This window comes from Tachyglossus aculeatus, chromosome 5 (genome assembly GCF_015852505.1).
Source record: "Tachyglossus aculeatus isolate mTacAcu1 chromosome 5, mTacAcu1.pri, whole genome shotgun sequence".
Lineage (NCBI taxonomy): Eukaryota > Metazoa > Chordata > Mammalia > Monotremata > Tachyglossidae > Tachyglossus > Tachyglossus aculeatus.
In genome coordinates, this window is record NC_052070.1 from 17,263,084 (window position 1) to 17,279,948 (window position 16,865).

Consider the following 16,865-nt stretch of genomic DNA (forward strand, 5'->3'; position numbering starts at 1 on the left):
TAGTACTTCACAGAGACTTCTGCAGTCTCGACCCCACCCATCTTTCTGAGCACCACACACCCCACCTCGCCTCCCTTTCCTCTCTACCCAATTTTGGTGATCAGATTACTGCTCTCAACTCTACCCTCTCTACTCAGCTCGACTCGCTCGCTCCCCTTTCCCTTCCCCGCTCTCATACCACTACCCCACAGCCCTGGATCACTGCCACTGTCCGCCTCCTTTGCTGTTATGCTCGAGCTGCCAGACGCTGCTGGCGAAATTCTAAACACCAAGCCAACCTCATTCGCTTCAAGTTTATCCTTTCCTGCCTTAACTCTGCCCTCTCCTCTGCCAGACAAAACTATTTCTCCTCCATTATTGACACCCATGCCCCTCATCCCCATCATCTCTTCCGTACATTTAACTCCATTCTCAGGCCCCCAGTTCCTCCCCCTCCTCTTTCCCTCCCACCCAACGATCTGGCCTCTTACTTCATTAGTAAAATTAACTCCATCATGTCTGAGCTCCCCAAAGTCACTCCTCCCCCTTCTCCAACCCCCCTCCTCTCAACCCTCTCTGCTACTCTCCCATCCTTCCCAGCAGTATCCTCAGATGAGATCTCCTCCCTCCTCTCAAGTGCTACTCTGGCCACCTGTGCTTCTGAGCCCATTCCCTCTCATCTTATGAAATCTCTCGCCCCGTCCCTCCTCCCCTCCTTAATTTCCATCTTCAACCGCTCACTCTCCACTGGTTTCTTCCCCTCTGCCTTCAAATATGCCCACGTCTCCCCATCCTAAAAAAAACCCCTCTTGACCCCACCTCCCCTTCTAGTTATCACCCTATCTCCCTCCTACCATTCCTTTCCAAACTCCTAGAATGAGTCGTCTATACCCGCTGCCTCGAATTCCTCAATGCCAACTCTCTCCTCGACCCCCTCCAATCTGGCTTCTGTCCCCTACATTCCACCAAAACTGCCCTCTCAAAGGTCACCAATGACCTCCTGCTTGCCAAATCCAATGACTCCTACTCTATCCTAATCCTCTTCGACCTCTCAGCTGCCTTTGACACTGTGGACCACACCCTTCTCCTCAGCACGCTATCCAACCTTGGCTTCACAGACTCCGTTCTCTCCCGGTTCTCCTCTTATCTCTCCAGCTGTTCATTCTCAGTCTCCTTAATGGGCTCCTCCTCCCCCTCTCATCCCCTTACTGTAGGGGTTCCTCAAGGGTCAGTTCTTGGTCCCCTTCTGTTCTCTATCTACACTCACTCCCTTGGTGAACTCATTCACTCCCACGGCTTCAACTATCATCTCTACACTGATGACACCCAAATCTACATCTCTGCCCCTGCTCGCTCTCCCTCCCTTCAGGCTCGTGTCTCCTCCTGCGTTCAAGACATCTCCATCTGGATATCTGCCCGCCTTCTAAAACTCAGTATGTCCAAGACTGAACTCCTTATCTTCCCTCCCAAACCCTGCCCTCTCCATGACTTTCCCATCACTGTAGACTGCACTACCATTCTTCCCGTCTCACAAGCCCGCAACCTTGGTGTCATCCTCGACTCTGCTCTCTCGTTCACCCCTCACATCCAATCCGTCACCAAAACCTGCCGCTCTCACCTCCGCAACATCACCAAGATCCACCCTTTCCTCTCCATCCAAACCGCTACCCTGCTGCTTCAATCTCTCATCCTATCCTGACTGGATTACTGCATCAGCCTCGTCTCTGATCTCCCATCCTCTTGTCTCTCCCCACTTCTGTCTATACTTCACACCGCTGCCTGGATCATCTTTGTGCAGAAACGCTCTGGGCATGTTACTCCGCTCCTCAAAAATCTCCAGTGGCTACCAGTCAACCTACGCATCAGGCAAAAACTCCTCACTCTCGGCTTCAAGGCTCTCCATCACCTTGCCCCCTCCTACCTTACCTCCCTTCTTTCCTTCTACAGCCCAGCCCGCACCCTCCGCTCCTCTGCCGCTGCTCTTCTCACTGTGCCTCATTCTCGCCTGTCCCGCCGTCGACCCCCGGCCCATGTCCTCCCCCTCACCTGGAGTGCCCTCCCTCCGCACATCCGCCAAGCTAGCTCTCTTCCTCCCTTCAAAGCCCTACTGAGAGCTCACCTCCTCCAGGAGGCCTTCCCAGACTGAGCCCCCTCCTTCCTCTCCCCATTCCCATCCCTCCCGCCCTACCTCCTTCCCCTCCCCACAGCACCTGTATATATGTTTGTACAGATTTATTACTCTATTTTACTTGTACATATTTACTATTCTGTTTATTTTATTTTTTTAATGTTTTGTTTTGTTGTCTCTCTCCCCCTTCTAGACTGTGAGCCCATTGTTGGGTAGGGACCGTCTCTATATGCTGCCAACTTGTACTTCTCAAGCGCTTAGTACAGTGCTCTGCACACAGTAAGCGCTCAATAAATACTATTGAATGAATGAATGAATGAAATATCATTTGATTGATTGACTCTCAAAAGGACAAAAGGAATATCATTGACTCTTTCTTCTGACCTTCAGAGCCACCGGTCCCCATCGCCCCTCCCCAGCTGCACTCCGTGGGCGCCACTTACCTGTGGATCCAGCTCAATGCCAACTCCATCAACGGGGACGGGCCCATCATCGGGCGCGAGGTGGAATACTGCACTGCCAGCGGCAGCTGGAGTGACCGGCAGCCCGTGGATTCGACGAGTTACAAAATTGGGCATCTGGACCCCGATACAGAGTATGAGATTAGTGTGCTGCTCACCAGACCAGGGGAAGGCGGCACCGGATCACCCGGCCCAGCGCTCAAGACGAGGACCAAGTGTGCTGGTGAGTCCCAGGCAGTCGGGGAATGCTCCCAATTCCTTTCCGACATTGAAACTAGACATGCTGTCCCTCGCTCTTCTGGGTCTTTCTCTTCCGGGCCCTGTGTCCCAGGGTTTAGGATATAATGTTTTGGAGAACACACCCTTACTGTTTATTAAGATGGTCCTTAACTGTTACCCACAGTGCCGTAGCACATCATACACTGAGCGTGGCGAAGGCCTCTAGTGATGAGGAGAAAACAAAGAGGAAGGTTACTGCAGAGCCTTGTTGGAGCACAGTAATATCTAACTGTTGTCAGCTCAGAATATCCCACCTCCTGGAAGGCCAGATTTCTTTTCCCTGTTCCTTTGGTTTTATGTCCACAGTTAAAGCTTTTTACATCTGTAGCTCCCAGTCTGTATGCCGAAGGGGCCATGGAAAAATAGATCTCCTTGTTGCCAAGGCCTTAACAGCAGTGTCTTTATTGATGGATGCTTAATGGGAGGGCTACCTACCATTGACATTGGGCCCATCTGTAAAACAAGCGAAGGGTGATTTGTGGGGTGCCGGATACCTTGGTTCTTAGATTGTAAAGTTGTAATCATCTGAACTAGACTCTGCCCACAAATGGAATCGAAGTAGGGACTGAAGGAGAGAGGCATAACGTATATTCTTGTGAAAGGCAGGAGTGGTAATAGCATTGTGACTAAATTGCTACTTTGTCAGAGGAAGAAGGAATGTAATCCACAGAGACGGCACAGTTTAGTGGAAGCATTACCTTCAGCAACCCCCGAATTTACAGGGCCTATGAATTGGCCTGAGAAACTGATTGATTTTTTGCAGGGTCCTAGGTATGTGGGGCCTGAACCTTTCTTTGCTGAAGCATTTTGAGGCAGGAAACTATCAGCTGGATTCTTAGTATGAAATTGGTTTTTTAAAGCTTACATTTGAAAATGGAAATTTGATATGTAATTTTTAACCAGAACCCAAGCTACTCATTTGAGGTAGATGTGGAAAAAGGAAGGACTGGGCCATGATTGATCCTGGACAGGTACACTTTTTTTCCTCAGGGAGTAGAAGACATGTTTTCCCGAGGGCACAGAGCATTTAACCAGAGTGGCACATGGTAGACATCTGTGGAGAAGCTCACATGTACTGCGTTAGATAACCACAGGCTGTTCTGTGACTGGTCTCATTTTCAGAACAGTGTCTGCTGGGTCATTTCTCTTCACCCTTTTCTCATTCTGCACCTGCCCTCTTCTCTTTCCATCACCCTTCCAAACCTCCCTTAGCCCTCTCCGCAGTTTGCCTCATGTTTAGGAGATCTCTGCTCTCCCCAAGTACTTGGCCCCAAAGTAGGAATAATTTTTGAAGGCCCCCCAATACCCCCCCCCACCCCAGGCACCCTCCTCTCCCAGGGGCAGTAGAAGGCAGGAGTGGATGATTTTTTCCAGGAAACTGAAAACTAACTGAGGGAAATAGAGATATGGGAGAGGAAGTAATAATGAATTTAGAATGTGAGCCCCATGTGGAACAGAGACTGTGTTCAACCTAATAACTTGTGTCCACATAGTAAGGGCTTAACAAATACAATAATAATAATATCATATATTATTATATATGTAATAATAGTAATGATAATGATGGACAAGAACAGGAGTGTCAAAAACACCAAAAGCATTCATACAAGTTACTGGATTGTCCTGGAATCAACCAGAAGAGCCACAGAGATAGGATCATGTGGAGACTTGAAGTTCCTTCATTGTTAGATCAACATTGATTCAGGGACTCTGGTATTTCTTTAGAGGGCTGTGTTAAGGTATGGGGTCACCTCTGGGGTTGAGCTCCTTTCCAAGGAATTCAGGACGGAACCAGCACCTTGTATCTGTACCCAATAAAAATAGGTCCCTCATTCCTCCCAGCCACCTACAGGCTGGGATGTGCTTGAGACTACAGAATTCCCTGGGAGCCGTGGAGTGTCTGGAATTAGCCCCCGCTTCAGAGATGAGAACTCCAGTCAAAGAATGGAAGAATGGCCTACATGCCAAGGACTTCCCTGGGTAATTTTGGCTATTTTAAGTTCATACCACTGATGGAATGAAATTGGCCCGAGATGTACACCCCCTACAAGGGCTGTCTACTAGAGAAGCAGCATGGCTTAGTGGAAAGAGCACGGACTTGGGAGTCAGAGGTCATGGGTTCTAATCCCAGCTCTGCCACTTGTCAGATGGGTGATTTGGGCAAGTCACTTAACTTCTCTGTACCTCAGTTACCTCATCTGTAAAATGGGGATTAAGACTGTGAGCCCCATGTGGGACAACCTGATTACCTTGTATCTCTCCCAGTGCTTAGAACAGTGCTTGACACATAGTAAGCACTTAACAAATACCATTATTATTATTACCTCCTTTCTTTCACAATCTCCAGTTGATGTCTTGCATTAAACCACATCAGACTTATGAGATTTCCTTGTGTTCCTTTATCAAAATGACCTATAAACTTCATTTCATGTGTAGGAGTTAAAAATAAGTGCCCATCTCTTTTGCACATATTTTGTTTTCAGCTTTTTGGTAGCTGATTTTGCTGCTGATCTTTGAAATTACTGGTGGTTAATGCTCTTCGTTCCAGGGTATTTATTGTATATTGTGTGCAGAGCCCTGTACTAAGTGCTTGGGAGAGTACTATACAAGAGTTGGTGGATGAAAAGCAATGTGGCCTATTTATATGTTATAAAATACTTATTTATAATTATGTCTGCCCCCCCCCCCCAGATGATAAACTCGTTGTGGGCAGGGAACATGTCTGCTAATTCTGTTGTAATCTCCTAAGTGCTTAGTACAGTGCTCTGCACATAGAAAATGCTCAATAAATAACATTGATTGATGTGTGACAGAGAGTGTCTCCCACTGAATTATCTTGTACTTACCCCAATGCTTAGTACAGTACCTGGCACAAAGTAAACACTTAACAAATCCCTTTAAAAAATAAGGTAAAATGATTATTAGCAAATGAAAAGCATTTGGCTTAGTGTCAAGGGTAATGCTGCTAGGAAAAGTATCAGTTTATTTTGGACTGCCCAAAGCTGAAGAGCATGACACTTTTGTTCAACTTTCCAGGAGAATAATTATATAAGCTCTCTCACTTGCTGCTCTTACAAACGAGCACTATGTAAAAGCACGTGAGTTTATATTTGCATCCAGTCTACCAGGCATTTCTCTTGCTAACTTTATATGCAGATGCTGACTGGTTCTCCAATCGTGTTGGAATTTAAAATCAAAGTGGCCAGCATGGGCTGGAGATCTGGTCTGTAGCTGGATATGCAGGCAAGTATCAACTCTGCAGATTAGGAACTGAATCTTTAAAAGATCATCTTTTAAAGATAATTTAATTGTTATACTTTAAGTGACTTTATTGGGAAGGCTCACCAAATCCACTAGGATGACAGTGTAAACTCAAGATTGACAGGCAGTTAATGAGAAATTTCCACACCTCCTTTCAAAGGCTGTTGCTTTCAATCTTCTCTTCTTGAATTATCTACTTGGTGCTTCAGGCCTTTAACTGCTTGTTTTCTTTTCTTAAGTTCCATTTCTTTTTTTTTTTTCCATTTCATTTGTTACGCACTGTGCTATATGCCATGCACTGTTCTAAGCACTGGGATTGATAGAAGCTAATCAGGTTGGACACAGTGTCCCACATGGGGATCACAATCTTAATCCCCATTTTACAGATGAGGTAACTAAAGCACAGAGAAGGTAAGTGACTTGCCCGAGGACACACAGCAGACAAGTGGCAGAGTTGGGAGTAGAACAGTCTCACAATCTTGAATTTTCTCCTGCCATTAGACATCTCTACTTGCATGTCCTGCCATCACCTCAAATTTAAAATGTCTAAAACAGAACTTCTTATCTTCTTACCCAAACCCTGTTCTCCCCTGACTTTCTCATCACTGTAGACATCACCACCATCCTTCTTGTCTCACAAACCCATAGCCTCGATGTTATTCATTAATTCATTTAATTGTATTTATTGAACCCTTACTGTACACAGAGCACTGTACTAAGCGTTTGGGAGAGTACAGAACAACAATAAACAGACACATTCCCTACCCACAACAAGCTTACAGTCTAGAGGGACAGAGACTGTTAACTCATTCATTAATATAAATAAATGAATTACAGATAATAATAATAATAATAATAATAATAATAATAATAATAGTATTTGTTAAGCACCTACTATATGCCATAGCACTGTACTAAGCACTAGGGTAGATACAAGGTAATCAGGATCTGCCACATGGGGCTCATACTCTTAATCCCCATTTTACAGATGAGAGAATTGAGGCACAGAGAAAAGTTAAGTGGCTTGCCCAATGTCACACAACAGACAAGTGGCAGAGTTGGGATTCGCACGCACGACCTCTGACTCCCAAGCCTGTGCTCTTTCCACTAAACCACACTGCTTCTATAGTACATACATAAGTGTTGCGGGGCTGGGATGGGGCAAAGGAAGCAAGTCAGGGTGATGTAGAAGGGAGTGGAAGAAGGAGAAAGAGGGCCTTTGTCAGGGAAGGCCTCTTGGAGGAGATGGGCCTTTAGCAAGGCTTTGGAGGAGGAAAGGGTAATTGTGTGTCAGATTTGAGGAGGGAAGGTGTTCAGGCCAGAGGCAGGACGAGGGCAAGCTTTCGGTGTGAGATAGTGGAGATCGAAGCACAGTCAGAAAGTTAGTATTAGAGGAGCAAGGTGTGTGGGCTGGGTTGTAGTAAGAGTTATCCTTGACTCCTCTCTTGCATTCAACCCACATATTCAAATCATCACTAAATCCTGCCAATTTGACGTCCACAACATCACTAAAATCTGCCCTTTTCTCTCCATCCAAACTGCTACCATATTAATCTATTCACTTTTCCTATCCCACCTTCATTACTGTATCAGCCTCCTTGCTGACTTCCCAGCCTTCTGTCTCTCCCTACTCTAGTCCACACTTTACTGCCTGGATCATTTTTCTACAAAAACATTCAGACCTGGTATTCCCCCTCCTCAAGAAACTCCAGTGGTTGCCCGTTCACCTCCTCATCAAACAGAAACTCCTGTCCATTGACTTTAATGCACCCAAACAGCTTGCCCCCTCCTACCTCACCTCACTACTTCTACTGCAACCAAGCCCACACACTTTGCTCCTGTAATGCTAATCCCAGACTGAGCGCCCTTTTTCCTCTCCTCCTCCCCATGCCCCCCGCCCTACCTCCTTCCCCCTCAACAGCACCTGTATATATGTTTGTACAGATGTATTACTCTACTTTACTTGTACATATTTACTGTTCTATTTATTTTGTTAAAGATGTGCATCTAGCTTTAATTCTATTTGTTCTGATGACTTGACACCTGTCCACATGTTTTGTTTTGTTGTCTGTTTCTCCCCTCTAGACTTTGAGCCGGGTTGTTGGGTAGGTACCATCTCTATATGTTGCCGACTTGTACTTCCCAAGCGCTTAGTACAGTGCTCTGCACACAGTAAGCGCTCAATAAATACGACTGAATGAATGAATAATCTTCTCACTGTATCTCCATCTCTTCTATCTTGCTGCCGACCTCTGGCCCAGGTCCTGCCTCTGCCTGAAGTGTGTTCCCTCCTTATATCCAACAGACAAATTACTCTCCCCTGCTTGAAAGCCTTACTGAAGGCACATTTCCCCTAAGACACCTTCCCTGACTAAACTCTGTTATTGTTTTCTTCTTCTCCCTCTGTGGCTTGCTCCCTGTATTCATCCTCCCTCCCAGTCCCATACCACTTGTGTATATATAATAACAACAATAATAATAATAATGATAGCATTTATTAAATGCTTACTATGTGCCAAGCACTGTTCTAAGCTCCACGGGGATACCAGGTAATCAGGTTGTCCCACATGGGGCTCACAGTCTTAATCCCCATTTTACAGGTGAGGTAACTGAGGCCCAGAGAAGTTAAGTGACTCGCCCAAAGTCACACAGCTGACAAGTGGAGGAGCCGGGATTAGAACCCATGACCTCTGCCTCCCAAGCCTGTGCTCTTTCCTCTGAGCCACGCTTCTTCTCTATCTGTCATTCATTTATTTATATTAATATCTGTCTCCCCCTCTAGCCTGTAAGCTCACTGTGGGCAGGGAATGTCTTTTTATTGTATTGCATTCTCCCAAGTGTTTAGTGCAGTGATCTGCACACAGGAAGCATTCAGTATTTACAGTTGACTGAATGACTGACTCATGGGACACACAGTCTAAGAGCCTAGTCCAGAGCTGTGCACATTGTAGATGCCAGTATGTGCTGGTAATCATGACCTTGCCCTAACAAGACTGTTAACTGAAATTATTAGTTTTGTCATAGTTTAAGTATTTGCCTCCTAGGCTTATTCAAAGGTCTTCCTCTTTCCTCCAGTGTCTATAAACATTGCAGATACTGGGAAAGTACCATCCCAATTGCCAAGCATCTGGCATGTGGTATTTTTGTTTGCCTGGAGAACTAAGCTAACTTTGTTGAGCCCTGTTTATTAACATCAGGGGAAGAGGGGAAAAATCTAACCTTTACCAAATAGGATTCTCTCCAGTGGACAGCCATTGACCTTTACCTTTTCAGCTGAAATTGACACCACCACCCCACCCATATGTTCTAGCATTTACTGTTTATGAAGCCTCTTGTCCTCCTGAAACATGCTATTTGATTTCAGTAACCAACTGGATAGCATATGCATATGTATATATATATACACATGCTTATTTATATGTGTGTGTATCTTTTGGACTGTTGAAAGGTAGCTTCTAGGTTCAAGCTAGTTTCAAGAAATGTTCCTGATATGGAGATCAGATGCTTCTTTCCTTAATTGTCTGTACCCCTGTCATAATTTTCCAGGTCCTGAAGGTTTGATTACTGCAACTCATAGTTGTTTCAGCTGCCCTTAGCAAGCTGAAGAATAGAATTATAATTATAATAATAACTGTGTTATCCGTTAAGGGCTTACTATGTGCCAAGCATTGTGCTGTCAGGTAGAATGTTCAGCACACAGTAAACACTCAATAAATACAGTTGATTGATGCCAGATAAGAAGATGGGATAGAGTTCTCTCTCCCACACATGGTTTAAAGTCTAAGGGGGAGGGGAAACAGGTATTTAATCCCAGTTTTACAGATGAGGAATTCATTCATTCATTCGTATTTATTGAGCGCTTACTGTGTGCAGAGCACTGTACTAAGCATTTGGTAAGTACAAGTCGACAACATATAGAGACGGTCCCTACCCAACACTGGGCTAACAGTCTAGAAGGAGGAGATGGATAACAAAACAAAACATGTGGACAGGTGTCAAAATAATCAGAACAAATAGAATTATGGCTATATGCACATAATTAACAACATAAATAGAATAGTAAATATTTACAAGTAAAATAAATAGAGTAATAAATCTGTACAAATATATACAAGTGCTGTGGGGACGGGAAGGAGGTAGGGCTGGGGGGAATGGGGAGGAGGAGAGGAAAACGGGGGCTCAGTCTGGGAATCTGAACACAGAGAAGTTAAGTGACTTGCCCAAGATCACAAAGCAGGCACGTGGTGAGCTGGGAATACAACCCAAGTTGCCTCACTCCCAAACCTGTGCGTTTTCCACAAGTCAATACTGCCTCCTAAGTTGAGTACTCAAGTAGGTTGCATTTGTTTTGTGATTTTTGGTGGTATTCAGTACTGAATTTTACCATCCGGTTGTGCAAAATTTGAATGGTGTTACCTTATATGCATTATCATTTTAAATCAGCCTTGTTCAAACCTGCTGAGATGTACTGGAGGTTGAAGAGAACAAAAATGATGGTCGATCTGTTGTCACAACAGGGAAAGTTAGGGGAGTGAATTTGGTCTCAAGGCCTATTTCTGGAGGGAAGGGCAGGTAAAGAAGAATGGGCCCCAAACCCTTTGCCCCTGGGACCTAGATGCGTACTATATTCCAGCACTTATGAGATGTGGCTTGGCCTAGTGAATAGAGCACTGGCCTGGGAGCCAGAAGGCCCTGGGTTCCAAACCTGGCTCTGCCACTTATCTGCTGTGAGACCTTGGGCAAGTCATTTCACTTCTCTGGGCCTCAGTTACCTCATCTGTGAAATAGGGATTAGGAACGTGAGCCACATATGGGACAGGGACTCTGTCCAACCAGATTAGCTCGTATCTACACTAGCGCTTAGTATTCATTCAGTCAGTCATATTTATTGAGCACCTAGTGTGTTCAGAGCACTGTACTAAGTGCTTGGAAAGTACAATATGGCAATAGAGAGAAAACCTGCTCACAACAGGCTCACAGTCTAGAAGGTGGGGAGACAGACATCAATGCATTTATTCATTCATGCATTCAATCGTATTTATTGAGTGCTTACTGTGTGCAGAGCACTGTACTAAGCGCTTGGGAAGTACAAGTCGGCAACATATAGAGACGGTCCCTACCCAACAACGGGCTCACAGTCTAAAAGGGGGAGACAGACAACAAAACAAAACATGTGGACAGGTGTCAAGTCATCAGAACAAATAGAATTAAAGCTAAATGCACATCATTAAACAGAATAAATAGAATAGTAAATATGTACAAGTAAAATAGAGTAATAAATCTGTACAAACATATATATAGGTGCTGTGGGGAGGGGAAGGAGGTAGGGTGGGGGGATGGGGAGGAGGAGAGGAAAAAGGGGGCTCAGTCTGGGAAGGCCTCTTGGAGGAGGTGAGCTCTCAGTAGGACTTTGAAGGGAGGAAGAGAACTAGCTTGGCGGATGTGTGGAGGGAGGGCATTCCAGGCCAGGGGGAGGACGTGGGCCTGGGGTCAATGGCGGGACAGGCGAGAACAAGGTACAGTGAGGAGGTTAGCGGTAGAGGAGCGGAGCGTGCAGGCTGGGCTGTAGAAGGAGAGAAGGGAGGTGAGGTAGGAGGGGGCAAGGTGATGGAGTGCCTTGAAGCTGAGAGTGAAGAGTTTTTGCTTGATGCATAGGTTGACAGGCAGCCACTGGAGATTTTTGAGGAGGGGAGTAACATGCCCAGAGCGTTTCTGCACAAAGATGATCTGGGCACCAGCGTGAAGTATAGACTGAAGTTGGGAGAGACAGGAGGATGGGAGATCAGAGAGGAGGATGCAAGATCAGGGAGGAGGCTGATGCAATAATCCAGTCGGGATAAGATGAGCGATTGAACCAGCAAGGTAGCGGTTTGAATGGAGAGGAAAGGGCGGATCTTGGCGATGTTGCGGAGATGAGTCCAGCAGGTTTTGGTGACGGATTGGATGTGAGAGGTGAACGAGAGAGCGGATTCGAGGGTAATAATGATGGCATTTATTAAGTGCTTACTATGTGCAAAGCACTGTTCTAACTGCTGGGGAGGTTACAAGGTGATCAGGTTGTCCCACGGGGGGCTACCAGTCTTCATCCCCATTTTTACAGATGAAGTAACTGAGACCCAGAGAAGGAAGTTGACTTGACCAAAGTCACACAGCTGACAATTGGCGGAGCCGGGATTTGAACCCATGACCAAGGATGACACCAAGGTTGCAGGCTTGTGAGACAGGGAGGATAGTAGTGCCGTCTACAATGACAAGAAAGTCAGGGAGAGGGTAGGGTTTGGGAGGGAAGATAAGGAGTTCAGTCTTGGACACATTGAGTTGTAGATGGCGGGCAGACATCCAGGTGGAGATGTCCTGAAGGCAAGAGGAGACATGAGCCTGAAGGGAGGAAGAGAGAGCAGGGGCAGAGATGTAGATTTGGGTGTCATCAGTGTAGCGATGATAGTTGAAGCCGTGGGAGGGAATGAGTTCACCAAGGGAATGAGTGTAGATAGAGAACAGAAAGGGACCAATAACTGACCCTTGAAGAACCCCTATAATAAGGGGATGGGAGGGGGAGGAGGAGCCCACAAAGGAGACTGAGAATGAATGGTTAGAGAGATGAGGAGAACCAGGAGAGGATGGGGTCTGTGAAGCCAAGGTTGGATAGCGTGTTGAGGAGAAGGGGGTGGGCCACAGTGCTGAAGGCAGCTGAGAGGTCGAGAAGGATTATAAATAGACATCAATATAAATACATGAAATTATAGATGTATCCATATATACATAAGTGCTGTGAGACAGGGAGGGGGGAAGAGCAAAGGGAGTGAGTCAGGGTGACACAGAAGGGAGTAGGAGATGAGAAAAAGCATGGCTTCATCTGGGAAGGCGTTTTGGAGAAGGTGTGTCTTCAGTAGGTCGTTGAAGGTGGGGAGAATTAGTGGCAGATTTAAGGAGGGAGGGTGTTCCAGGAAAGAGGTAGGATGTGGGCCGGGGGCCGGTGGTGGGACAGGAGAGATCGAGGCACAGTGAGAAGGTTAGCACCAGAGGAGCAGAATGTGCGGGCTGCAGGTAGGAGGAGAGAAGGGAGGTGAGGTAGGAGGGGCAAGGTGATGGAGAGCTGAGGAGTTTTTCTTTGATGTGGAGGTGTATAGACAACCACTGGACAATTTTAAGGATGGGGAGTGACGTGCCCTGAACGTTTCTGTAGAAAGATAACCCGGGCAGTGGATTGAAGTATGGACTGAAGTGGGGAGAGGCAGGAGGTTAGGAGGTCAGAAAGAAAACTGATGTACTATTCTTGGTGAGATAGGATGAGTGATTGTACCAACGTGGTACAGTGCCTGGCACGTAGTAACCATTTAGCAAACACCAAAACAACAACAATAAAAACAAAAAAGCAGTTTGAGGTTCTGAGGAGCTGGGCTCGATAGGTGGGAGTGGCAGTTTCATTCTGTGGGCTCCTGAGCTATGAAGAGCTGGAGGGAGGAGGGCATATCATCTGTAAAATGGGGAGTGAGACTGTAAGCCTTATGTGGGACAGGGACAGTGCCCAACTCGATTACCATGTATTCATCCCAGTGCTTGGAACAGTGCTTGGCACATAGTATGTGCTTAACAAATACCACAATTATTATTATCATCATTCTTATTAGAACAGGGGGAGCCATGTGTTTCCATGTGTGTTTCCCCTAAGTCAATTTTTTCATTCTTTTGGGGATATTTTTCCCGTAGACCCTGGCCCCTGTCTCCCAAAGGGAAAATCCCCCCAAAGCCAACTTTACCTTTAATAATAATGGCATTTATTAAGTGCTTACTGTGTGTAAAGCACTGTTCTAAGCACTGGAAACACCCCCATTCCAAGGAAAACAACTTTCCATTTTGATAAAAAGTTAACATAAGACAAGCCTCTCCCTGAGCGACAATTTGTCAGGGATCCAGATCCTTGTATGGGGCTGCTACATTTGAGTTGGTGTGGTTATTTGTTAACTGTGGGTTTAAGTGATGTTAATAACCAGCTGGAGGGTTTCAGAAGCAGTGCTGATAAACTAATGACAGGACAATTACAAAGGGAGGGAGTGAAGTGAGGCAACTCCACAGAATGATGTCACCAGGAGTCTTATAAGAAAAGAGTCATGGCACCTTTTTAATTACTGTGATAATTGTATTGTGTACCTCTCTTCCCTTAGGGTCTCTCTGAACCACTTTGAGATATCAAGGGGCATTCAATAATATTAATAGTTCTCAAAGTCCTGGAACGTGATACCTGTGACAGGTTGAGAGCTTTAGAAACTATCAATAAGCCAGGGCTCTGTTGCTAGGAAAGAGAGCACATGTAGCACAGAAAAGAATCAGGGCAAGCTGATTATATAATGCATATTTACTGCAGCTGGGCAAGTTAGCTGGTCTCCTGTTTGCCAAGGAGGGCAGCTAATAAAAAGAAAAGAAGAAAAAAAGGGAGTTGATTTATTTTGTTTGCCCCTGGTTTTCCAAAGGAGAGAGCTGTCCCTCAGTTAGTTAAGCTACTGACATGATGTCAGCATCATTATCATAATAAAGTACACTAAAATGTGTAAAGCCCTCAAAGAACTCACGGTCTTAAAAATAGAGGAAGGCACTGGATAGAACTCTCAAAAAACTGACAGGGCCCATAATAACATAGAAGTAAAGAAAAAGGAAACAAAAAACAATTCAAACAGTTGACAGCCTCTGCGTACATGACCTTGAAGTTTGAATTTTCTCAACGTTTTTAGCTGATTGAACTCCTCCTTACTCTGCCCCCTTCCCTCGCACCAAATTCTGCCCCTTCTTCCCTTCAAAGCTGTACTCAAAGCCCAGTTCCCAGAGAAAGCCTGGTTTTTCCATGGTTTTGCTGGTCTCTTATTTTTTTTTAATGGTATTTGTTAAGTGCTTACTATGTGTCAGGCACTGTACTCTGTACTCTGCAGTGGATGCAGGATAGTTGGGTTGGGCACAGTCCCTTTTCCTCATGGGATTCACAGTCTTTAGCCCCATTTTGCACACGAGGAAACTGAGGCACGTAGGAGTTAAGTGATTGGCCCAAAGTCACAAAGCAGAGAAGTGATGGAGCCGGGATTGGAACTCAGGACCAATGACTCTGAGGACTGTGCTCTTTCCAGTAGGCCATGCTGCTTCTCAAGACTGTGAGCCCATTGTTGGGTAGGGACCGTCTCTATATGTTGCCGACTTTTACTTCCCAAGCCCTTAGTATAGTGCTCTGCATACAGTAAGTGCCCAATAAATACGATTGAATGAATTGGCTCAGCCATTAAGCTAACCTTTGCAAGTTTATGGACGTCTTGGTTATTTATGCTGTTGTGCCGGAGCCTATTTGCATGATTACTTCTCTGTGTTTCCCTCTCTCCTGTTATTCTAAGTTTCTTGAGGTTTGATGTCCTTCAGCACTTTGTATAAATGCTGTTTACAGGAAAGCACTGTTACCAAATGGCAGACCTGTTAGGTGGTTCAAGCCCAGCTTGGTCTCCTTTCCTCTTCTCCCATTCCCTTTTGCGACACCCAGAATTGCTGCCTTTATTCAACCCCCCTCCCAGCCCCTCAGAACTTATGTACATATAATTTATTTTTTCATATTAATGTCTGTCTCCCCCTCTAGACTGTACGCTTGCTGTGGGGAGGGAATGTGTCTGGTTATTGTTACATTGTACTTTCCCAAGTGCTTAGTTCAGTGCTCTGCACATAGTAAGTGATCAATAAATACCATTGAATGTATGAATGAATGAGTGAAGGTTTTACATTCATTGAAGGGTGGTAGAAGTGTGAATTGCTCCTTTATGAGCCCCTATATGTAGTAGTAGTGGTATTTATACAATAATTCATTCATTCATTTGTATGAAGTGCTTACTATTTGCAGAACACTGTACTAAGTGATTTATTAAATGCTTACTGTGTGCAGAGCACAAGCTTAAATGCTGGGAAAGAATCCACAGGTAGGAATTAGACATGATCCCTGTCCCTGGGTTGCTCCCTCTTAAGCAGGCCTAATTGTAAGCTGAGATGGCTGAGTGTTATGTCAGACAGTCAATCATATTTATTGAACGCTTACTTGTGTGAGGAGCACTGTACTAAGCACTTAGGAGAGTACAATATAATAATAATAATAATGATGGTATTTGCTAAGCGCTTACTATGTGCCAAGGGCTGTTCTAAGTGCTGGATGTAACAGACGTATTCCTTGCCCATAACAAGCTTACAGTGCCACAAATGGTTCAATGTTTGTGAAATCTAAAGGGGTGGTATACCTCAGAAAAACCACCACATGACAGAACGGTACTAGGGTCCACAAAAGAATTAGCATCATTTTGATAACACAATTTTGATTGTGTCTGATTGTGTCATATGACTTGCAGAGGATTCAAACAAATCAGATTCCATCTGCAGGAACCAGAGGACACAGATCATTAGCCCATCATAAATAAAACTCATTCAGCTCAGTGGAGAAAGATCAAATGTGGGTGCCCAGGTACATCCTTAGTCCAATCAGACACACCTTAGGCAATTAGGTTTTTGTTTCGTACCCTGCTACTGTACCTGCTAGGAAAACAATTCAAGATCTATAGAGCATCTTTAAAACTTGCTTGTGAACTCATGGAGAGCCTGGATTCTGGCCATTATTAAGGCCCCCTCTCGCACCAGTTTCCACAAATTGGAGTGGATAACTGTATAGTTAACTGTCAAAAGCCACAATATGCTAGCAATCTATAATTGGCCATACATGGTTGATCTGAAGGCACTTAAGGGAT

At 45.2% G+C, this 16,865-nt stretch overlaps 1 protein-coding gene across 10 annotated transcripts in view; it reads left to right on the forward strand.

Moving 5' to 3' along the window:
* Window positions 1-16,865, forward strand: part of PTPRM (protein tyrosine phosphatase receptor type M) — an 892,842-nt gene that overhangs the window by 348,664 nt on the left and 527,313 nt on the right. For all 10 annotated transcript variants that reach the window (XM_038746194.1, XM_038746195.1, XM_038746197.1 and 7 more), the window contains exon 7: window positions 2,498-2,791. In XM_038746194.1, the coding sequence (XP_038602122.1) occupies window positions 2,498-2,791 (294 nt within the window). The remainder of the gene's footprint in view (window positions 1-2,497; window positions 2,792-16,865) is intronic.